Source organism: Tiliqua scincoides, chromosome 1 (assembly GCF_035046505.1).
Source record: "Tiliqua scincoides isolate rTilSci1 chromosome 1, rTilSci1.hap2, whole genome shotgun sequence".
Lineage (NCBI taxonomy): Eukaryota > Metazoa > Chordata > Lepidosauria > Squamata > Scincidae > Tiliqua > Tiliqua scincoides.
Window position 1 is genome coordinate 61,061,063 of NC_089821.1, and position 21,523 is coordinate 61,082,585.

General features: G+C 44.3%; 1 protein-coding gene across 1 annotated transcript in view; it reads right to left on the reverse strand.

The window, feature by feature from the left end:
* The window catches only part of LOC136644077 (solute carrier family 9 member C1-like), a 107,824-nt gene that overhangs the window by 18,729 nt on the left and 67,572 nt on the right, over window positions 1-21,523 (reverse strand). Inside the window, exons 22-23 of the mRNA XM_066619591.1 lie at window positions 4,314-4,484; window positions 900-1,037 (exon numbers count right to left, since the gene is read on the reverse strand). Of these exons, the coding sequence (XP_066475688.1) occupies window positions 900-1,037; window positions 4,314-4,484 (309 nt within the window). The remainder of the gene's footprint in view (window positions 1-899; window positions 1,038-4,313; window positions 4,485-21,523) is intronic.

Below are 21,523 nucleotides of genomic sequence, written 5' to 3' on the forward strand. Positions count from 1 at the left end.
CCTGCAGACAATTTGTGGCACACCAATGTGCCATGGCACACTGGTTGAAAATAGCTGTTCTAAGTTCTCCCCGAGGTCTCCTAGAGGTACGCAGCCTCCCCGGAGCTCAGAACACCCTCCAGAGGGTCCAGGTTGAGCCAGGTTTGGCGGACTTGGGTTGAGCCAGATCCGCAGATCAAAAATCCATAGAGAAACAGGTTCAACCTGTATATAAATCCAAATGTGATCAATTATACAGCGTGAACCAAAAGTAGGGGCAGGAGGTCTGGTCTAGAGGGTAGAGCCTCCATTTGCCTGAAGATTAACATCCACAAGGTCGCCAGTTCGAGGCCACCGGCACCGTGCGACCTTGAAGCAGCTGGCAAGCTGCAGCTGAGCTGTTCCATCTGCTCGGAGCGTGGGAGGATGGAGGCCAGAATGTTAAACCAGATCGGAGCGTAACATCTTGAATGTGGTGGTTCTTGAAAGAGAGAACCTTCTTTCAATTTGTAAAAATCCCTGCGTGGATTTAATAAGCCTGCCTGTGTAAACCGCCTTGAATAAAGTCTTGAATAAAGACCAAGAAAGGCGGTATATAAATACTGTATATTATTATTATTATTAGGTGGACAGTAGGTAGAATAGGGTTTGTGTTAGGGTTATACTATAATTTATAAAATTTTCAGTGCCTTTGTACTGTATTATTGTATACAATTAAATTTAATTGTAAATGTAAGTATAGTTCTTTTTACATAATTATATATGTAATCTCAAAATAAATGTTATCATTTACTGTCCACCTACTTTTGGTTCACCCTGTATAACAAAATAGTAAACCCCACCATTCAATAAAACAATAATCGCAGATAGCATTCATCTTTTACATTCATCTTTTAGTACACAGGCATGCAATCACTTACCTGGCCAGGAAGATTTTCTTTGAAAGTTTTGACAGCAACATCAAGAGCAATTTTCATCCATATTTTGTATTCCAAAGTTGGGCTTTCCAAAAACTTGTCAAAAGCTTCAAGCAAATCATCTATAGAGATAAAACATGTCTAGGGGAAAAAAAGAAAGAAAAGCAAGACCATGAGGAATGACATCTGTTGCTAGTACAGGTCAAACCTCTTTATTAATGGATGTTTCATTTCCCAAACACCTGCTGATAAAAAAAATTCGCGTTAAGCAAAACCAGAAATGACGTTTTTCCAGCCGTGACAGAAACCTGCTGTAAAAACGTCCCTATAACTTTTAAAAACAAGAAATACATGTGTGGGGGGGGGAGCTTCCCTTACCTCGTGCAGTAAGCTGGTGGGCAGTCTCCCGGCGCTCGGCACTCACCTGCCTGCCTTGGGGCTCACTCCCATCCCTTAAGAACACTGAGGTGAGGGGAAAAGTTCTGCCTCCTCGCGTGCTGGGGGTCAAGGGAAGCTTTGCAGGTGGCTGGCTGGCCCTTCATCTTGTGGGTGAGGAGGAACCAGAGCTGGGCAAAGCCTCCTTGCTTCAGTGTTCTTAAGGGATGGGGGTGAGCCCCAAGGCCGGCAGGCAAGGAGACTGGAGGTCTCAGCAGCACCCCAGGGATGACTCTTTAAACTTTGCTTCCAGTGGAGGCTGCTTGTGAGGAGGGGCTGGACCTGTGAGGGGCACAGAGCGGCGGTGGCAGCGGCAGGAGCAGCAGCAGTAGTGAGGGGAAGGGAACCACGGGGCTTTAGGAAAGCACAGCCTGGGGGGGTGTGTGTGTGTGTGTGTGTGTAAGAGAGAGAGAGAGAGAGAGAGAGAGAGAGAGACCAGCAGGAACCACGAGGTGCAGCGGCTCCTTCTGTGGGGCAGTTTCCACAATGGAGGAGGGGAGCTAAACGATTTGGAAATAGCTTCCCCGAGCACCAGTTGACTGGCCACCAGCTTACCACGCCCACACACACACTTATTTCTTGCTGACAAACAGTTAAAAGGACTATTTTTAGCAGTGTGGGTGGCCATCCATGTTGAGTAAAATCCGTGGATGAAAAATCCACTGATAATTAGGCTCAACCTGTATTTTTTTTTAAAGCAACTGCAGGTAAAATGACACAGTACATTAATAACATGATTGAACCTGGCGTGACGGACTTTTCTTCTCTAAATAGGGAACTCCAATCTGAACTGAACCTGCAGTGCAGAGGAGGAAGCTTTAACCCTTTGCTTCACCATGACTCTGATTCAGATTAAGTCACCTACAACTATTTGCCAGTGGAAGTTTCCCTTCTAAGTCAAAACAGTAGTTGTGGAGTGCTCCAGACCAGTTCAGGACCATGGTGGAGAAAAGGATTAAAGTCCTTGAACATTTTGGTAGCTGAAAGCATGACATTCATTAAATAACAAATGGTATTGAGTGAACTGTGTGAAAATGAATGACTTTGAATGTTAGGGAAACATTCATCATAATTAAACTCCCAGCATATCAAGAATTGACAATAAAATATATGCATGTAAACAGTGATTTAGAGTGCAAGCCCTTTTCTGACAGGGAATCATTCAATTACAGGTTGAATCTCATTATTTACATGGGTTCCGTTCCCAGAACTCACATGGATGGCAAAAATTGCACTATAGCAAATCAATTTAAAAAACAAGTTCCTTTGCTCAGGTGATTTAAAAACAGCCTTGCTGACCTTTGCGATGTTAAGATAGACTCATTAAGATGACAATCCAACAATCAGTCTCTCTCCAGGCGCTTATAACTATAATCATCTTTCTTTCATGTTCAGGGGGAAGGGAGGGGGTCCCTTGGAGAGAGAATGATTAAAGGGCCTTTCTCATCATGTTGAGATAAAAATCTCTACAACAGTAAGAAAAGCATTTTAAAGGGGTGCATTTTCCCCCTGCTCCAGGGATCAGCACATTCCTTCTCATTTGCAGAGGTCATTCGTGTTGAGTCAAATTCGTGTATAACAAGGTTGGACCTGTATTTGATTTTGCCTATAAACTGCTTCGTGTTTTTTTAAGCAGTATATACATATTCTTAATAATAATAACTAATGTAGTGGTAAATGTTAGACTGCAGGAGCTCATCTTAATACAACCCACAGCCAAAGCCCACTTAGGGCCCAATCCTATCCAACTTTCCGGCTGGTTCTTAGCACCATCTAAGAAGCACTAAGTATACTGGATTTGGAAAGCAGTTTGCTGCTTCAGATACACTGTTGGAGTTCATGTTCTAAGAACAGGTTAGTATTAAAGAGTGATAGTTTGTGCTTCCAGTTACTAGGAACAGAAAACTTGTTCAATTTAAAGTACAAATGACAGCTTTGGCACGTAATAGGAACCAAAGTTTCTAAATATTTGTGTTCTAGTAATGGTAAAGCAAAGGCAAACATATCCAGGATGGTGTAGTGGTTTGGGAGGTGGACTCAGACCTGGAAGATCCAGGTTCAAATCTCCCCTCAGCCATGACGTTTCCTGGGTGACCTTGGGCCAGTCACTTTCTCTCAGCCTCACCTACCTCACAGGGTTGTTGTGAGGACAAAAGGAGGGGAACAGCTGTGTACTCTGCCCTCAGCTCTTTGGAGGAAGGGCTGTATAAAAATGTGAAAAATAAAATAATAAATAAAATATCCCATAACAATGAATTTATTTCCATTTTGGTCAACAAAATCCAGAAAGTCAATAGCATCAAAGATTAGTAAAGGCAGCCATTCAAATTAGCAAAAAGAACATTCGACAAATGAGCATTGTGCAAGAATAGTATGGCAGTCAGTGAAAAAGTGGAGGCATGATTATTCCTCATTCACTACTGCTACTGGTCAGAAGGAATTTCAACTGAGCAATGCAAAGCAACTTACAGCACAATCCTATATATGTGTATTCAAAAGTAAGTCTCATTGAATTGAAGACAATGTGAAAGACTGCAATCTTAAAGTGCAGACAGACATTAACAAGTGCCCTTCCTATGGACAGCTTCATCCACTGATTTGTTCATATCAAGCTGCCCATTAAAGGAACAAGAAAAGGCCCCAATGGTTTGTGGTGGAGTTTTTCCTCAAATATTGTCATAACCAGAAAAGAATGCCACTCGGGGAACTGAGAGAAACAGCAGTGCTGGAGCTGCCTCCCCTCTATAAATTATCCAATTTGTCACACAGATATTTACTGCACTTCAATCTATTGACACAAAACTTTGTTTTATTTAAAAATTATTAAAAGTGGCATTAAAATCAAAATTTGGATTGAAATTTCAAAAATACAAGTTTCAAATATATACAGAATTTCATTTCAGTGCTATCTAAGCCATCTACTGCAAGTTCCTATGTAAAATAAATCCCATGAAATATATTGGGAAAGCAGAATTCTCTGACCTGCACAGCAGTTTCACAAGTAACAGTATATTCCATTTCTTGCTTAGTTAGACAGTTGAGCTCTCCTATTATTGCTCCAGTGACCAAGTAGTCTGTATAGGCAAGTCCTGAAGGGTATTTTCGGTCATAGAGTGCTTTATCAACTCCATAACGAGGAGTGGAACCGTGAAGCTATTAAATAATTGTTAAAGGAAAGAAAAAATAGTAATGCAACTCAGACAGAAAATGAAACAAGATATAGTAGTCTCTGTAGATCTTATTGACTTCCAAGCTTTTGGTCATAATTCCAGAAAGATACACGACTTTGGGCACAATTCTATCCAATTTCCAATGCCAGTGCAGCAATGCCAATGGGGCGTGCACTGCTACCTGTGGTGGGAAGGCAGTCTCAGAGGCCTCCTCAAGGTATGGGAACATTTGTGCCCTTACATCAGGGTTGCATTGCAGTTGCACCGGTCCTATCCAACTTTCCAGCACTGATTCAGCCATGCCAGCGGGGCATGCACTGCATCCTGTGGTGTGGGGCAGTCATGAAGACTTCTCTTCAAGGTAAGAGAATGTTTGTTCCCTTATCTCACTGCTACATTGCAGCTGCATTGGAGCTGGAAAATTGGATAGGACTGGGCCCTTAAATTGGAAAGCTGACTTGGTCTTCTCCCTTAAAAATAACACAACACTATCAATATGTTCAGTGCTGTTTATAAAGTGTCACATGAGCAAGATAAATGGAAAACTGTCAGTTTGGCATAGTGGTTATTATGCATAAAATCACATTACAAAGATATCTGGAATGCATGCAATGTAAAAAAAAAAAAAGACCACATGGAAAGATGAAAACAGCATAACAAACAACAAATGCTGCTTGGAAACAACCTGAGATGCTCAATATATTAGAAAACAACAACACCTTGCTGTGGCAGTGGTGAAAAACATCAACTGAATAGCACTGAAAATCTGTGGATCCATGGGGGCAGGATGAAGGAAGCAGTCAGCAGGGCTGACTGAGCACAGGGAGACCTGAGATAATGCTCCCCTCCACCTCACCATAATACTAGATAAGCCTATAATGGAGGCAACTCCAATAACAGAATAATAAAAGCACAACCACCTTTTATGATTACCAAGTAGGAAAGGAGAGAGGACGAAAGTTAAAACTGAATTTGATCACGGCCCAAACAGCTGCCAGCTACTCTCTTTAATAAACAGAGAAAATTGTGCACTCTAAATCTTACAATTTAATTATGATTAACATGACTGAAGCTCAAGACCAAAGAAACATGCTTATGACAATACCCATCTGTGTTATAATTTGCTCAACTGGACATGTATTTTTGCCCACAGGCTAGTCTTTGAAATTACACTGGCTTCCTGAGTTACAGACATTGGTTATGGACAGCTGTTTTGGTGTGAACACATAGCATGTCCTTTGGTGGTGGTGCTTTTGCACAGGTGTGATAGTGCTGGGCCGCTGAGAACTGGATGTTTCAACTTCAGTACATTTTAACTTAAGTACATACCCTTGAAACCTAACCTATACACTGTAGCATTGGCTACAGTTAGGAAGGGGACAGGTGACCCAATCTTACTTAAATCCTCCACTGTCAGAACACACATTCTGCTAGTGGAACCAGCAGGATCCGGGCACAAATGCCCAGATCCTGCCATAAGTCACATGTCATCTGCTCTGGCACAAGTGCAGTAAGGCCACCAGCACAGTCACTGACTGCTGAGCTGTGTACATGGGCCAGTAGCCAAGCCACCACCTAAGTAAAAAGTAAGATGCCTGGGAGCAGGCAGTGTTTAAAACGAGGGGAATTTCTGAGTGGGGAGCAGGAGGAGAGGTGAGGGCAGTTCAGTGGCACAAGCATGCAGCCAAATACTACCCTTCACCTTGTAAAAGGGGGAAGCTGGGTTAGCAACGCTGCCTCTGCTCTGGTTTCCACACATTTAAAAATGTGGTTGCTTATTATCTGCATGTATGCTGCACACACATGTGTCCTGGGCACCGGATGGATGGTTTCCAAAAGCTTTTGTTAATGCACATAGCACTATCCTGTTCCTAGCAAATGGACTAGGGCAGTGGTTCCCAAACTGATGGGTTCCCCACTAGGGGAACTGGAAGCAGGGCATTTCCCCTTAAGGGGAGCGGCCCTGCAGTGATGGCAACAACAGCGCCGCAGCAATCGTGCTGCTGCCACAACCAAGGGGTTTCTTTACATACCTGGGTGGAAGCACTTACCTTCGCTATGGTGTGGGGGGCACAGTCTCCTCTGTGGGCCTCCCTGCTGCTCCAAACAGCTCTTATCTCCTATCATAACACACTTCCACTTTTGCAATTACAACCCAGAAGTGGGTCGCGATCGGAGATAAAAGCTGTTTAGAGCAGTAGGGAGGCCTGCAGAGGGGACTGTGAGCTCCATGCACCCTGCCAAAGACCAGTGCTACCCACCCAGGTGTGTAAAGAAGGCCCTTTTCCAACGGCACCATCAACACCACCCATCTCCAAAAAGACTTATAAGGTTCCCAACTCCCCTGCAGTAGTTTGGGAACCACTGGACTAGGGCAAAATGTGAATCCCTCTCCCAAGTGAGTAGATCACAAAAGCAAACAAGGATTCTATAATACTCAAAATGCGGTCCAATTATTAATACCTTGAACAGAACACACTACTCATCCTGAACCAGTGGCGTCACCCGGATTCGCGTCACTCGGTGTGGGAGGCCTGCGCGTCACCCCATGCAGTGGGCAGGGCAACGCCCCAGGTGGTGGGCGTGATGATGTACCATCGCCCCGCCCCCACTGGTTTTTGGGCTGTACCTTTTGTTAGAACAGATATTTCAATGTGGTTTGTTTATTGCATTCTGCATGAAATTACGCATTGATTGATATATAACATGATGGGATTATTTCCCCAAATTCTGTTTTTAGTGATTTTGAAAACTTGTAGAGTCTCACACGCACACACCCCATGTCAACTTACTAACACTTTATTGCAGCAGTTCTCAAACTTTTAGCAGTGGGATCCACTTTTTAGAATGACAATCTGTCCAGGACCCACTGGAGTGATGTCATGGCCAGAAGTGACATCATCAAGCAAATTAAAATAATAAAATTAAATTAAAATAAAAGAAATAATTAAATAAGGGGGAGCCAGTCCTGTTCCACCAAGTGAATCTACTCTGAAGTAAGTCCTATTGTGGTCAATGGGGCTTACTCTCAGGAAAGTGTGGGTAGGATTGCAGCCTGTGAGCCCAATCCTATGCATGTCTACTCAGAAGTAAGTCCCATAGTGGTCAATGGGGCTTACTCTGTAGTCTGCCTGCAGTAACCCACCCCCCCACAAAGAATCAGTGAGATTTCCAGCCCTCCCCTGTGCCCAGTTTAAAGTTTTTCTATTTAAGGCATATCAATACAAAGACCCACCTGGCTTTTCAAGTGCAAAATAGAAAACTTCCTCTTACCAGTTGAATCCTCTTTTTGGTCCTTTTTAGTGAGGGGGGGGCTGCCGCCTTCTGGAGCAGCTCCATAGGATTGGGACCATTCCGGTGTCCTCACATTCCCCTTTGCTTGGCCTGACCACCAGCCAAGGCTTGTCTGCCTACTCGTAAGTTAACTCATGAGGCTGCTTTGCTTTGCATAGAGCACCCCCCTAGCAACACCACTGTCCTGAACAAACTGAGAAATCTTGAATGACAGGAGGTATATCAAAAGGCTTATTTGTAAGGCAGGCACTGACACAGCTCCCTTCATATTCTTGCCATTATGGATGCTGTTGGGGTTGCAGGAGCTTTTTTTGAACTAACCCCTGCCTGCGACAGCCTCCTGGGTGCGCAGGGAGCCCTGCGGAGCCCTCTGCAGGGCCCCCTGTGTCTCAATTTAAAAATGCAATCGCAACCCACTTCTAAGTCGTGATCACAAAACTAGAAGTGGGTTGTGATCACATTTTTTAATTATTTTGAGGTGCAGGGGCCCTGCAGAAGACTCTGTACACCAGCGCAGCTTTCTCCTAAGGAAGCGCAAGCATGCTTTACAAGCACATTTGTGGCCCTCCCCGGCCGGCACAAGGGACTTGCACCAGCAATGGGTGCACTTAGGATTGCGCCCTAAAGTGAGGAAACATCATGTATAGAATTATGATATTATAAATGATGGGGAGAGTAGATGCACAGAAATCATGTTCTCTCATGTACTAGGAGATCATTTGTGGTAGCACAGCAAAATATAGGCGGGCGCTTTTTATCAACGGGTTTGGAACCCACAGATTTGATTCAGTGTGGGTTCCAAACCCACGCTGGAGGACCCACCTGACTTCCTGGACACGACCAGAAACACCTTCCGGTTGTGTCCAGGAGGATTTCCAAGGCCCAGAGAACAAGACTCTCCAAGCCACAGCACACCTCCAGATGCAGCCAGAAGCACTTCTGTTTGTGTCCAGAGGTCCTCTATGGCTCAGACCTGTGGATTTGATTATCTGTGGGGTCACAGGGGTACAGGAACAGAACCTCCCCCCATGGATAACAAAGGCCAACTGTAAAGTACTTTACAAGAGTAATTACAAAGGCCAACACACATTTTCCTGTCTTAAAAGTTAGACCAATTCCTTGGTATATTTGGGGTACTGATTCCAAAAATTGTATCAGTTTTGCCTTATCACATCTAGTTTCACATATATGGCACAGAGAGAGAGTGGTTCAAGCAGCTTACTTGGGAGGAAGCCTATGCCATGGTTTCCTGACAAGGCTATGGTGGATCTCCAAAACTAGACATGATAAAGCAAAACTGATGCCATTTTTAGAATCAGCAACCCAAATTCATATAAAATCACCATAACTTTTGAAAAATGTTTTTCTGTCCCTCAATTTCACAGGCCTGAGTTATCATTCTGTACCTGGTGTTTTAGAATAGCAAAGATACGATTTGAGGACTCATAATTTAAACAAAGGGGTGAACATTTAAAAGAGGACTACGCATGTCCAAACTCAGCTAATCAGTACAAGCTCTGATGGATCAAATCCACAATGTAAAATGACTGCTCCTGGATCTAAATTCCTTAGCTCTTGAAGTCTGCCATTCAAATCAAAGCTTTGACTCTGAGCATTCTCCAGAGATAATGCAAGACCTTGTCATTCAGATGAGAGTTCAATAAATGGAAATAAGTATTCTAGATGTATATATTAATGGTGCATTTTAGATGCATATACTATATTAATGCTGTATATTTAATCTTTTCAACCATATCTAAGTAATCTTTTCTAAAAATTACAGTCTACTTTGCATTATTTAGCATACAAAAGGCTAGAATTTTAAATAAAAAGGTTCATTTCAATATCTAGTAGTACAGAATTTACAATATGAATCAATTGTATCATACAATTTTATGATCTGAAGAATTTCTTTCACATAACATAGAAATGAACAGCATTTTCAGAGAGCACTGAAATGATTTAAAACAGATGTGAAATTCCCTCTGCGTAGACAATTACAGGCACTGGTGATGATATTAGATACATATGACTAGTCATAGTTAATGCTTGCTGTTGCCAATTAGACTTATTAGCACAAGCAATTTGTGCACAGGATGACATTACACTAATTACTGTAAGCAGCCTGTTCATTTATCAAGTAGGGTATATTTGGGGAAAGGTTACTTTATCTGCAAATTAATCACAATCAGCATTATTATTACAAATTCAGAAAAACGGGGGGGGGAGCTTTCTCTAAGCAAAGTGAAAATTTGGGTGATGAAAGTCTAAAAGTAATTTACTGTTATTTTAATAGTATTTTTTTTTCTTCCGAGGTGAATAAAGGTACCTTGTGCTTTTTATCTGAAAACCATACATGAGTCAGATACAAAATTGCTAACATTAGCTGAGCATTATGACAATTAAGGGGATAGCAAAGCAAAAACCTCCTGTGAAGATTTAATATAAAAATGAACTTGAAGGACTGTCAAAGGGAATATCTCTCTCTGCTGTTTCATGAAATAAAAGTGTTCATCACTGCAATACAGGTAAATTAGCACAGAGATGATGGAGACTATTGAATGTTGTTTAACCATCTTCAGAATACTGCATTTATGGAGTATGGCAAACCTCAGTTCCTGCCTCCAGCAACAGAAGGAAGAGATGATAACCTGAACAATAAGAAACCTTTTCTTGTCATATTTGGTGGGTTCCAATTTTAGTATATGTGCTGCCCAAGTGAGCACTATTTGGTGGGTTGATCTATGGCCCAATCCTATGTGGTATTTTTGCCGCTGTGAACAAGTGTTGCAGCAATGTAAATAGTTTTATGGCTGTCACAAAGTCAACAGTATCAGCAAGTGTAGTGTGGCTTGAAGCCACGAGCTGCAAGGTCTGTGTGATACCAGCCATCTACCAGTAGAGATAAGGCTGTGCAGCAGGTTCTGGAGGAAGGTGGGAATTAGATGAAGTGAGGTGCAGGGTGGGGTGGAACAGTTTGCTGACCAGGGCAAGAAGGAAGGCAGACTTGGCCCAGGAAGGGGGTGGGTTCTGCAGCAGTGGCGTCGCCATATTCTAACCCTCATCCCATCTGAAATTGGGAAGTGGACTGAGTTGGGAAGAGGTCTTTCCATAGTCTTAATGGTGGCACTTTGGGCTTACCACGGGGCAAGAGAACAAATGTTCCCTTACCCCACAGAGGCCTCAACATTGCTGAAGTTCCTCCACAGGTGTTATGCTGGTGCCACTGCATTGATGCCCAGGGAGTTATCTAGGATTGGGCTGCTAATATATCTTCTGGAGCAGTAGTTTCAATTGTTTAGCACTGGGATCCACTTTTAAAAATGAGACTTTATTAAGACTCACCAAGCTTTAAGGACTTAAAAAAAAAAGTTTCATCTTACCAGCTGCTCAAGTCTCTGTTTTTATCCTTTTACTTGGGGGGGGGGGGGGATCTTCTAGGGCATTTCTTGAATTCCATGTTCATCAGAGTGGAACCATTCCGGTGGCCAAGCATTTTCCTTTACCTGACCTTCAATAGGAGGCATGGTTGCCTACTTCTGAGTAAATTTGCATGTGTTAATCAGTCACAGGACTCAATATGCTTTCCTTGTAAGTTTGGAGGAAGGGGAACTTTTTTCTCAAGTGTTTTTTGGGATGCCTGCATTCATCAGACTGGGACCATTCTGGTGTCGTTACATTCCTCAGTCTGCCCTTCAAAGTGAACAGAGGCATGTTTGTCTAATCATGAGTAAATGCACATGTGTAGCTGAGTTTCACTTTCCATAGGGCTCAATACATTTTCCTTGTCACCTTTCAGGTTTTTTAGTTTCACAAAACACCAACAACCAAGTTGTGACCCACTGGTGAGTCGCAACCCACAGTTTGGGAAGCACTGCTCAAGGATTTGGAGCTAAATAACTTCCAAGACTGAATGACACAGTCAAAAGTGTTGTTCCACGCTTGGAAGTTCTACTCTTCTACTAAGAAGCAAGTTCCACTGAATTCACATTCAAAGGTAGAATCTCAAAACACAGTCGAACAAGCCTTGCTGAGAGAGAAACAGCATGGCCTCTGTAAGCGTAAGTCTTGCCTCACAAACCTTTTAGAATTCTTTGAAAAGGTCAACAGGCATGGATGCAGGAGAACCCGTGGACATTATATATCTGGACTTTCAGAAGGCGTTTGACACAGTCCCTCACCAAAGGCTACTGAGAAAACTCCACAGTCAGGGAATTAGAGGGCAGGTCCTCTCATGGACTGGGAGCTAGTTGAAGACCAGGAAACAGAGAGTGGGTGTCAATGGACAATTTTCACAATGAAGTGAGGTGAAAAGTGGTGTGCCCCAAGGATCTGTCCTGGAACCGGTGCTTTTCAACCTTTTCATAAATGTCCTGGAGATAGGGTTGAGCAGCGAGGTGGCTAAGTTTGCAGACGACACCAAGCTTTTCCGAGTGGTGAAGACCAGGAGCGATTGTGAGGAGCTCCAGAAGGATCTCTCCAAACTGGCAGAATGGACAGCAAAATGGCAGATGCGTTTCAATGTAAGTCATGCACACTGGGGCAAAAAATCAAAACTTCACATGTACACAAATACAGTGTTTCTCAAACTGTGGGTCAGGACCCACTAGGTGGGTCACAAGCCAATTTCAGGTGGGTCCCCATTCATTTCAATATTTTATTTTTAATAGATTGGACTTGATCCTACCATGGTATGTGACTGTATTTGGGGAAATGTGACAGACCTGTACTTTTAACAAGCTACTATGTATATTCTTTTAACAATGATAATCGATGGGACTCACCCCTGGGTAAGTGTGGGTAGGATTGCAGGCTTGAATTGTTAAAAATGTTCCTGCTTGATGATGTCACTTCCGATCAACAGTATTTTATATACCGCTTTATCACTTCCGGTGGGTCCTGACAGATTCTCATTCTAAAAAGTGGGTCCTGGTGCTAGATGTGTGAGAACCACTGGGCTAATGGGTTCTGAGCTGTCTGTGACAGATCAGGAGAGGGATCTTGGGGTGGTGGTGGACAGCTCGACGAGAGTGTCTGTCCAATGTGCAGTGGCAGTAAAGAAGGCCAATTCTATGCTTGGGATCATTAGAAAAGGTATTGAGAACAAAACGGCTAATATTATAGTGCCATTGTACAAATTGATGGTAAGGCCACACCTGGAGTATTGTGTTGTTCTGTTCACCACATCTCAAAAAGGGCATAGTGGAAATGGAAAAGGTGCAAAAGAGTGACTAAGATGATCACGGGGCTGGGGCACCTTCCTTATGAGGAAAGGCTACAGCGTTTGGGCCTCTTCAGCCTAGAAAAGAGGTGCCTGAGGGGGGACATGACTGAGACATGCAAAATTATGCAGGGGATGGACAGGGTGGATAGATTCTCTTTACACTCTCACATAACACCAGAACCAGGGGACATCCACTCAAATTGAGTGTTGGGAGAGTTAGAACAGACAAAAGAAAATATTCCTTTACTCAGCGTGTGGTTGGTCTGTGGAACACCTTGCCACAGGATGTGGTGATGGCGTCTAGCCTAGACGCCTTTAAAAGGGGATTGGACAATTTCTGGAGGAAAAATCCATTACGGGTTACAAGCCATCATGTGTATGTGCAACCTCCTGATTTTAGAAATGGGCTATGTCAGATTCAAGGGAGGGCACCAGGATGCAGGTCTCTTGTTGTCTTGTGTGCTCCCTGAGGCATTTGGTGGGCCACTGTGAGATACAGGAAGCTGGACTAGATGGGCCTATGGCCCGATGCAGTGGGGCTGTTCTTATGCCCAGGAAAGTGTGCACAAGATTGCAGCCTCAGTTACTCTGAGACTAACTAGATCAGCATTTTCCAAACCCAGTATCTGATGGGTCCTGAAGAGCCTTCAATGAAAACATGGGTAATGGAAAAATCAGATAACTAATTATCTCAAGCCCTGACATCATTCAAAAGTCAGATAGCTGTTAACCTCCCTGCAAAGAGCTGAGCTCCTTCAGTTTGCAAGAAACCTGCTAATTGCTCTGCAAACAGCTGAACTTGTGTAAATATAGAAAGAAATGCTTGAGCATCTTTTTTGGGGTGTGTTTTCTTCCAACATAACTAAGCCCATCAAGCCTTGAGGCTACTCATTAGAGCTGCCTCATTGTGAGAAATAGATCAAGTTTTTTATTTATTAAATAAATAAGTAAATATTTATTATAAGTAAATATTTAAAAAAAAATTTCTATATCAGTTTTGTAAAGTCTTATAAGGCTAGGTAGATCCCAACAGAGTACCATTTTAAAAAGTGGGTCCCAGTGCTAAAAAGTTTGAGAACCACTGGACTAGATGTAATAGCAACACAAGCCATGCCCCAGCACAGCAATTTTTAACCTTTTTCATCTTATAGCACACCAACAAGATACATCAGGTTTTTTTACAACTGACAAGGCACACCACAATGCTGGTGGGGGGCTCACATCCCCCAATGGCCCTACTAATAAGTGACCATCTCCCAAACTCCAACAGAACACCTGTGGACCATTTACAGCACACCAATATGCACAACAGTTAAAAATTGCTGTCTTAGAATGTGCATCATGTCACACAGCTGTAAAGTTTCCCTAAGGAAACCAGAAATGACTTTTTAAGGCCCTCCGGAGGCCTCTGAAGGCCTTCTGAAGGCCGGGGAGGCAGTGCACAGCCTCTCCAGTCATCAGAAGGTCTCCGCATGGGGATGCAGTGGGTGTGGGCAGCCCTCGGGGCAGCCGGGACACTTGCACTTGTTAACACCCACCACTGGTATTAAGCTTGTCCATTAATATTGGACTAAATCAGTGCTTCCCAAACTTACCCAGCTGGCAATGCACTTGTTGAGTTCTAGACCTGGACATAAGTGCCAATGACGCATGATGAGATGATGTCAGCAACACTTACATTTGGGTTGTGAAAAAAAAATCTTCAAAAATAATGAAAAGAGGTGCAGGGAAGAGCGGCTTCCGCAGCTCCGCACAGCCAAGCCTGCTGCTCCACACGGCATTCCAGTACATCACCTTACATCCACACTGCCAGTATGAGTCCTGTTATGCCCCCAGAAATGAACTGTGACTCCCCAGAGTGTCACAATGCCCAGTTTAGGAACCTCTGGGCTAAATGCTTGTTTGCTTGGCTCCTAAAAGGAGAGTGAGACATTTCTTTAAAAGAGAAGCTGAATCCTGCACTGCAAAAATATGGCAAAGAACACCCATGTAACAACATATGTGAACTAAAAATGCTTTCTAAAAGCTTTTCTGCATCATTCAAAACTACATTTTAGCCACTTCACAATAATTACACTTATACCTATTATGCATGGACTTGCTGCTGTTGCTGAAATGTGCAAGGGTGGTGGTAAAGGGGGGGAACCGCTTTGCCATTGTCACCATTTTTAAGTCCCCACAAATGTGTCCTCTCTCATTAAAGCAAAGGAGTATGGAACACACATGCTTCAAGCAATTAAATTCCTAAAACTAGAAGCAAGAACTATCATTAGCTGATCCCTGCTAATTGGATGAGGGGTGCAATCCTATGCATGCCAACTCAATGGGAATTACTCTCAAGTATGTGTGCACAGATTTTAGCCTAAGAGACACCTTTCAAGTGCCTTATATTTAGGAAGGGGAGACCAACTACTACTATCCCTCCCAACACAGCATATCTACCAGTGATGGTCTGTTGATGCTTCCCTTATATCTTTAAGATTATGCTTTTGGGGGAAGGAATCATCTTTCCATTTCCTTTGCTATGTAAACTTCATGGCGATTCTTTTTTCTTAAAAAGCAGAACAAAATAGCAACAACAGGGCTCCATTCATATCTGTGAAGCTTCCTTGCTGATTCACCTCCCCCCCCCCCGCCCACTGTGAGGTGCCAAGCTGCCATTGGGCAAGCCAGTAAGGGGAGGATCCTGGCTGGATGCTTCACAAGTGCCTTATGGCTGTAATCAACCCCATCCAGTAGGCAACAGCCTGAGAATAGCTGTTAGCTATACAGGGCCAGATAGAAAATTTTTTATCCTCTCCAAATTAGCCAGGGAAGGGTTTTTTTCCCACCTACCACAGACTGCCCTTAGGGTTGGGTGTTTAGCTATTGGCTATGGCTGGTAGGATAGTACAGGGCAGGGAGGAGGATTAGGAATCAGGTGTCTACCTGAATAGGAGATACAAACTGGTTTGAATTGGGATGCCTAACTTAGTGGTTACCCAGCTCAGTGTGGTGGTGCAATTCAGTTTCCTTGAAGCCCTTTACAAGTTGGTGGTGCAAAAGCTGGGCAAGCCATGAGGTTACCCCATTTTTTAAGCCCGGGTGCTCTGCCCAATGGAAATGTGTGACAGGTCAGCTGTCTCCTCCTAGTTAGATAACTATACAGGTGTGCACCATGTAACAATGGGAATAAGTTCTTTGATCCCTATCGTTATGCAATAAAAGGCGCAATCCTAAAGCGCCCTTGGGCCAGTGCAAGTCCCCTGTACTGGCCCAGGAGGGTTACAAGCGTGCCATAAAGCACCCTACTCTCCTCAGACTTATGCCACCTCCGGAGGTGGTGCAAGTCCAAAGAGACCCATTGGAGCTGCTGTGGCTTACCTGGGGGTAAGGGAAAAAATTTCCCCTTGCCTCCAGCTGAGCCACTTTGGGCCCCTATCTTGTGCTGGATACTGCACAGGCCTCCTGGCCTGCCTGTTCCAGCACAAGACAGGATTGCGCTAGGATTGTAAGTCAGTAAGTAAACATTTAGCCCAATCTAATGCCTTTGTTGTATAAACAGACAGTCCCTGCCAGACGCTGGCTGTAGCTGGTTGTAAGTTAACTGCAGAACAATATTATGGTTTGAGAATTGCTGTAGATACTCACCTATAAGGTGAAAAATTTCACCCAAAAACTCCAGCATAGACCATCTACTCAACCTACCTGCGGGTCACTCAGAAGGTCAGGGCAGTTCAGGAGTGTTGTGGAAGCTAGGAGAAACCCAGAGGAGCAGCAGGCACAAGCTCAGCTGGCCATGCTTTGTCTCTCCTAAGAGCTCCCTCTTGGAGGGAGACACTTTGCCAGCAGGCAAGCAGCCACTGGGTCTTAATGCCTGCCATTTACAAAGTCAGTACAACTACAGATCAGAAAAATCCCCCTCACTTCCTCCCTCCCTCCCTGTTCCATTTCACAGAAGGGGAGAATGACACATAGTACTGCATGAGCACCTCATCAATGTCTTCAAAAACAATTGCATGGTTCAGATTCTTTCCCCTTTTTAGGCTCCAGGGCAGGTTGCAGCTCTTCCTCACAAGTACCTTTCGCTAATGTTTATCCCCCCCCCCCCAACTTATCTGACAGTCATGGAACATTCCATGATTTCTGGCTGAAATCCTGCTCTCTCCTTATTTGTGAAATCACCTTATAGGTGAGTATCTATGGCTGGAAACCTAACCACACTTTCCTGAGAGTAAGCCCCATTGAACAAAATAGGACTTACTTCTGAGTAGAACTGGTTAGGATTGTGCCTTATGGTAATTAGCTTGAGTAAGGTAGGATAAGAAAACAATTACTCCTGGTTGTCTTTCTAACATTCTGCATAAATTTAGCATTGTAAAAAGAAGTACAAAACCTGTAAATTTATAGCATATGCTATCAGAAATTTGATCTCACCATTGCAGTAATCATACCATTTATCCCATGTTAATATTCTGTTCCTGAAGTGATTAGGTTCATCTTTTTTTTTAAAATATCAAACATACTATGACAAAAGTACAGTGTGTTGAAAAAAATAAATGTTTTAGTATAAAGATATTTATATCTCTGTACTAAATGTTTCTTGCTTTTTAAATATACTCAGGTTACAGTTGATAAAATATTTAATTATGCAGGATAAGTTTTCTCTCTCTCTTTCTCTGCCAGGGATATTTCTCCTTTGATATATTTAACTATATTAAATTATTTAAAGACAACCTGCAAATTTTCCAGAATAAAGCAAACTGTGGAATTATTTGAAACGTAAAGAAAATACACTCAAGAAATAAACTTCCAAAATACCAGCCAAATCCAGCAACATGTACACTACTAAGGATTCATTTAGAACAGAGGTGTCCAAACTTTTTGGCAGGAGGGCCACATTATCTCTCTGACACCATGTTGGGGGCCGAATTAATTTACATTTCAAATTTGAATAAATTTACATAAATGAATATATTAGAGATGGAACTTAAATGAATGAATGAAGGTCTGGCAATAGCTCAAGGCCTATAAAAATCCTTGCACAAAGCAAGGCTAGCCTTTCCTTCACTGTGACTGCTACATCACAGATGTGAAACAGCAAGCAGTGGAGGAAACCCTTGTCCCACAGCTCACAGAGGTCAAACAGTCATCTTCACACTGAGAGCAGTTGCGTCAGGCCAGCATGGGCTCCAGCAAGTCTCCGGAGGGCCAGATGCTCATTGGAGACTGGGGGCTCCCTGCGGGCCAGATTGTGAGTCCCTGAGGGTCGCAAGTGGCCCCGGGCCAGGGTTTGGGCACCCCTGATTTAGAACACCAGAATGATATGCACTAGAGCAGTGTTTCTCAAACTGTGGGTCAGGACCCACTAGGTGGGTCCCCATTCATTTCAATATTATATATTTAATATATTAGACTTGATGCTACCATGGTATGTGACTGCATTTGGGGAAATGCTACAGACCTGTACTTTTAATAAGCTACTATGTATATTCTTTTCAGAATGAAAGTAAATGAGACTTACTCCTGGGTAAGTGTGGGTAGGATTGCAGCCTAGGATTGCTAAAAAATTTTCCTGCTTGATAATGTCACTTCCAGTCATGACATCACTTCCAGTGGGTCCTGACAGATTCTCATTTTAAAAAGTGGGTCCCGGTGCTAAATGTGTGAGAACCACTGCACTAGAGAACACAGCCTTTGTAGAGGTGCTTGATTTTGGTAAATTCTCCCCTTGCTGCATACCATTCAGTAACTGAGGGTTCCCTAACCCTCAGGGACAGCTTTTTGGCAGTACAAGGAACTGCAGTGGAAAGAAAGGGTTGAGAAAGTTTCCATCCATGAGCTTTTTTCCGAGAGTGTTTCTCTGTATCCAATCCAATATAGTTAGGCATGAAAGCCCTTAAATGTAAGTATTAACAGCCCAATTCTATTTTTCCCACCCTCAGAGCCCAAACCTGAGCTCGCTGCGCCGGCTTTCCACCAGAGTGCACTGTCGCAAACATTCCCTAAGGCACGTCTGCGTGGCTTACCACCGGGCCAGTGCCTATGCTAGCCAAGCGCTGGTCGGCGCTGGGCAGGCGCCTGTCCTCCACTGCTCCATGAGACTGCCAAGCTGCAGCACGGTGAGCGGGGTGGGGAGGAGGCATTCCAGGGAGAGGGGAGGCAGAGAAAGGGCAGGCAAGAGGCGTGCTGGGGGGGAGGGAGGGAGGCAGGTCCCATGGAGCTCCACTCCACCGGATCCAAGGCGTTCATGTGGGGCAACATTTTGGTCAGCAGTAAAGTGAGTAGCCCCATTGTGGGGCTGCTTTCCTTAGCTGGGAGAAGGGGACGAAAGTTCCCTTCTCCCAAGGTGCTGCCCACGACAGACTAAGGTGTGCAGGATGTGGTGGGAACCATTTTCGGCGCCGCTGCAGCCACATGCCCCGGGCAGCTCAGGATTGGGCTATCTGTCAATGCAGTGATGTCAAAATGGCTACTTGCAGGCTGAATCCTGTGGGGATGGTGGTGATTGTTAAGGTCACCTCTGGGTAAGGGAACATTTGTTCTCTTAAAAGGGATAATCCTCTGTGGCATGGAGCAGTCTATGTGGACCTGAGCTAGCAAATTCACTGATGCTGGTCCGCACTGATATTGGGTCTGGGAAGGGGGCTATGATTCCACTGCTGCCGCACCTGCCCCTTCCTAGATCCAATCCACCCATCACCAACCACTGTCAATGCCTTGTTCCACCCTCTCCCCACCCCAGCCTACCTCCCCTGCCACCTTATCCACTTTGGCAGATCCATGTGATCTGCTGGTGTGTACTTCCCACCAGCGTTCTGGCAGCACATGCCTCTGTACTGTTGGAGTGTTGTTTACAGCTGCTATAAGGCTGTTAGCACTGGCTGAATGCTTGTTCTGCCAGTAGGGCAACAGGGAGCTGCCTGAAAGTGAACATGGAGGGCAACACTGTGCCTTCACACTCTCTCTTCTTGTTCTCCTAGAGCAGGACAGTTATGGATAGAGGAAGGAATGAAATGCAAAAAGTAGTAATCCACTTCACATTTCTTATTCTCTTTATCCTCTCTTCTTTTCTAGAAATTACGAGGAAGGGAAAGAATGGAACAACATACATTGCCCTACACAAAAAGAATCCCTCTTGCACACAAACATGTTTCCAATATTTCCTCCCTCCACATTCAAGATTGAGCCCCGTGGGAGTGCAAAGAGGGAAAGCTAAGACTAACAATGGTGGAAGAGGGGGAAGCAAAAAAATGGGCAGTTGATTCCTAACTGGGCTGCCCACCTGCAGGACAGCAGCATCTAAACAGCCACTGCTGTATTCTGGGGGACCAGGGAGGCAGCCGGAGGTCTCCCCAGGGTAAACGAACATCAGTTCCCTTACCCCAGTGGTTTTCAAACTCACTAGGAGAGTTTGCACTGCTGTAAGTTCTTGTGGGGGCAGGGCGAGGGGAGGCAGCAACGCAATCCCTAGGATTGTGTCACGCAGGGGAGCTGCAGGGACTGGGATGCACTCACAAGCATTCTGCAAGCCTCTGCAGAAAGTGAAAGTGGAGCGATCACGCTCCACTTCTGCAAAATCCAGAAGTGGAGCACAATCGCTCCACTTTCACTTCGGACGAGCTGGGGAGCCCTGCAGACACTTGTGCAGGGCTCCCTGCACCCCAAGTAGGCTGCTGCAGGGACTGATGAGTGCATCCCAGTCCCTGCAGCCCTGTTAGTGACATGATCCTGGGGACTGCATCGCTGCCTCCTCCCTGCCTCAACCCCTTAAGGGGGCAGAGGCCAGGGCCTTCAGGCTGGGGCGTCACAACGTCCCAGTTTGAAAACTACTGTCTTACCCCATACTGGGTATCAGCAGCCCCTGTGGGCCTGCGCCAATGAACTTGGATCTGCGCCAGCTCAATCTCTGGTGCAGAACTGAGGAGACCCATTTTGGTTTCAAGGCACAGGAGAGAGGAAAGGATGTGGCAACTGCTACCATTCCTGCCCCCCTCTCGGCCCTGAATCGCTCCCCTGGACCACCTTTCCCTAACCCAGTTACACATCTCTGCCTGTTGCGCCCTCACCCTGTCTCCCTGCTGGTTCACTTACCTCAGTCAGTGGGCACTGCTCTGATGCCAGAATAGAATGGCAAATTGCCTCTTCGCCAATGGCACTGGCATCTGCAGTTACAACATGCTTTACAGCACTTTTGCAACCTCACATGTCTATTGAGCTGGCTTAGAAGTGGGCCATAAATTGCAGTGGCAAACTAAATGAGGCAGCAGGCATATAAAAAATGCAAGCACATCACAATAATAAGCATGAAACAAATTATGGATAATTACTTGGATATAAGCCTCTCATATGTAGAACTTACATGGGTAACCACTTATATGTGGAACTTACTTCCAAGTATCCATGCATGGAATTGAGTTGCAACTTTGAAAAAATGTGTTCAAACATATGTTTATGATCCCCTAATGCATTAAAATTCATATGTCACCAGCTTGTTTTATTAGTCCAAGCTCAAAAAAGCAGTA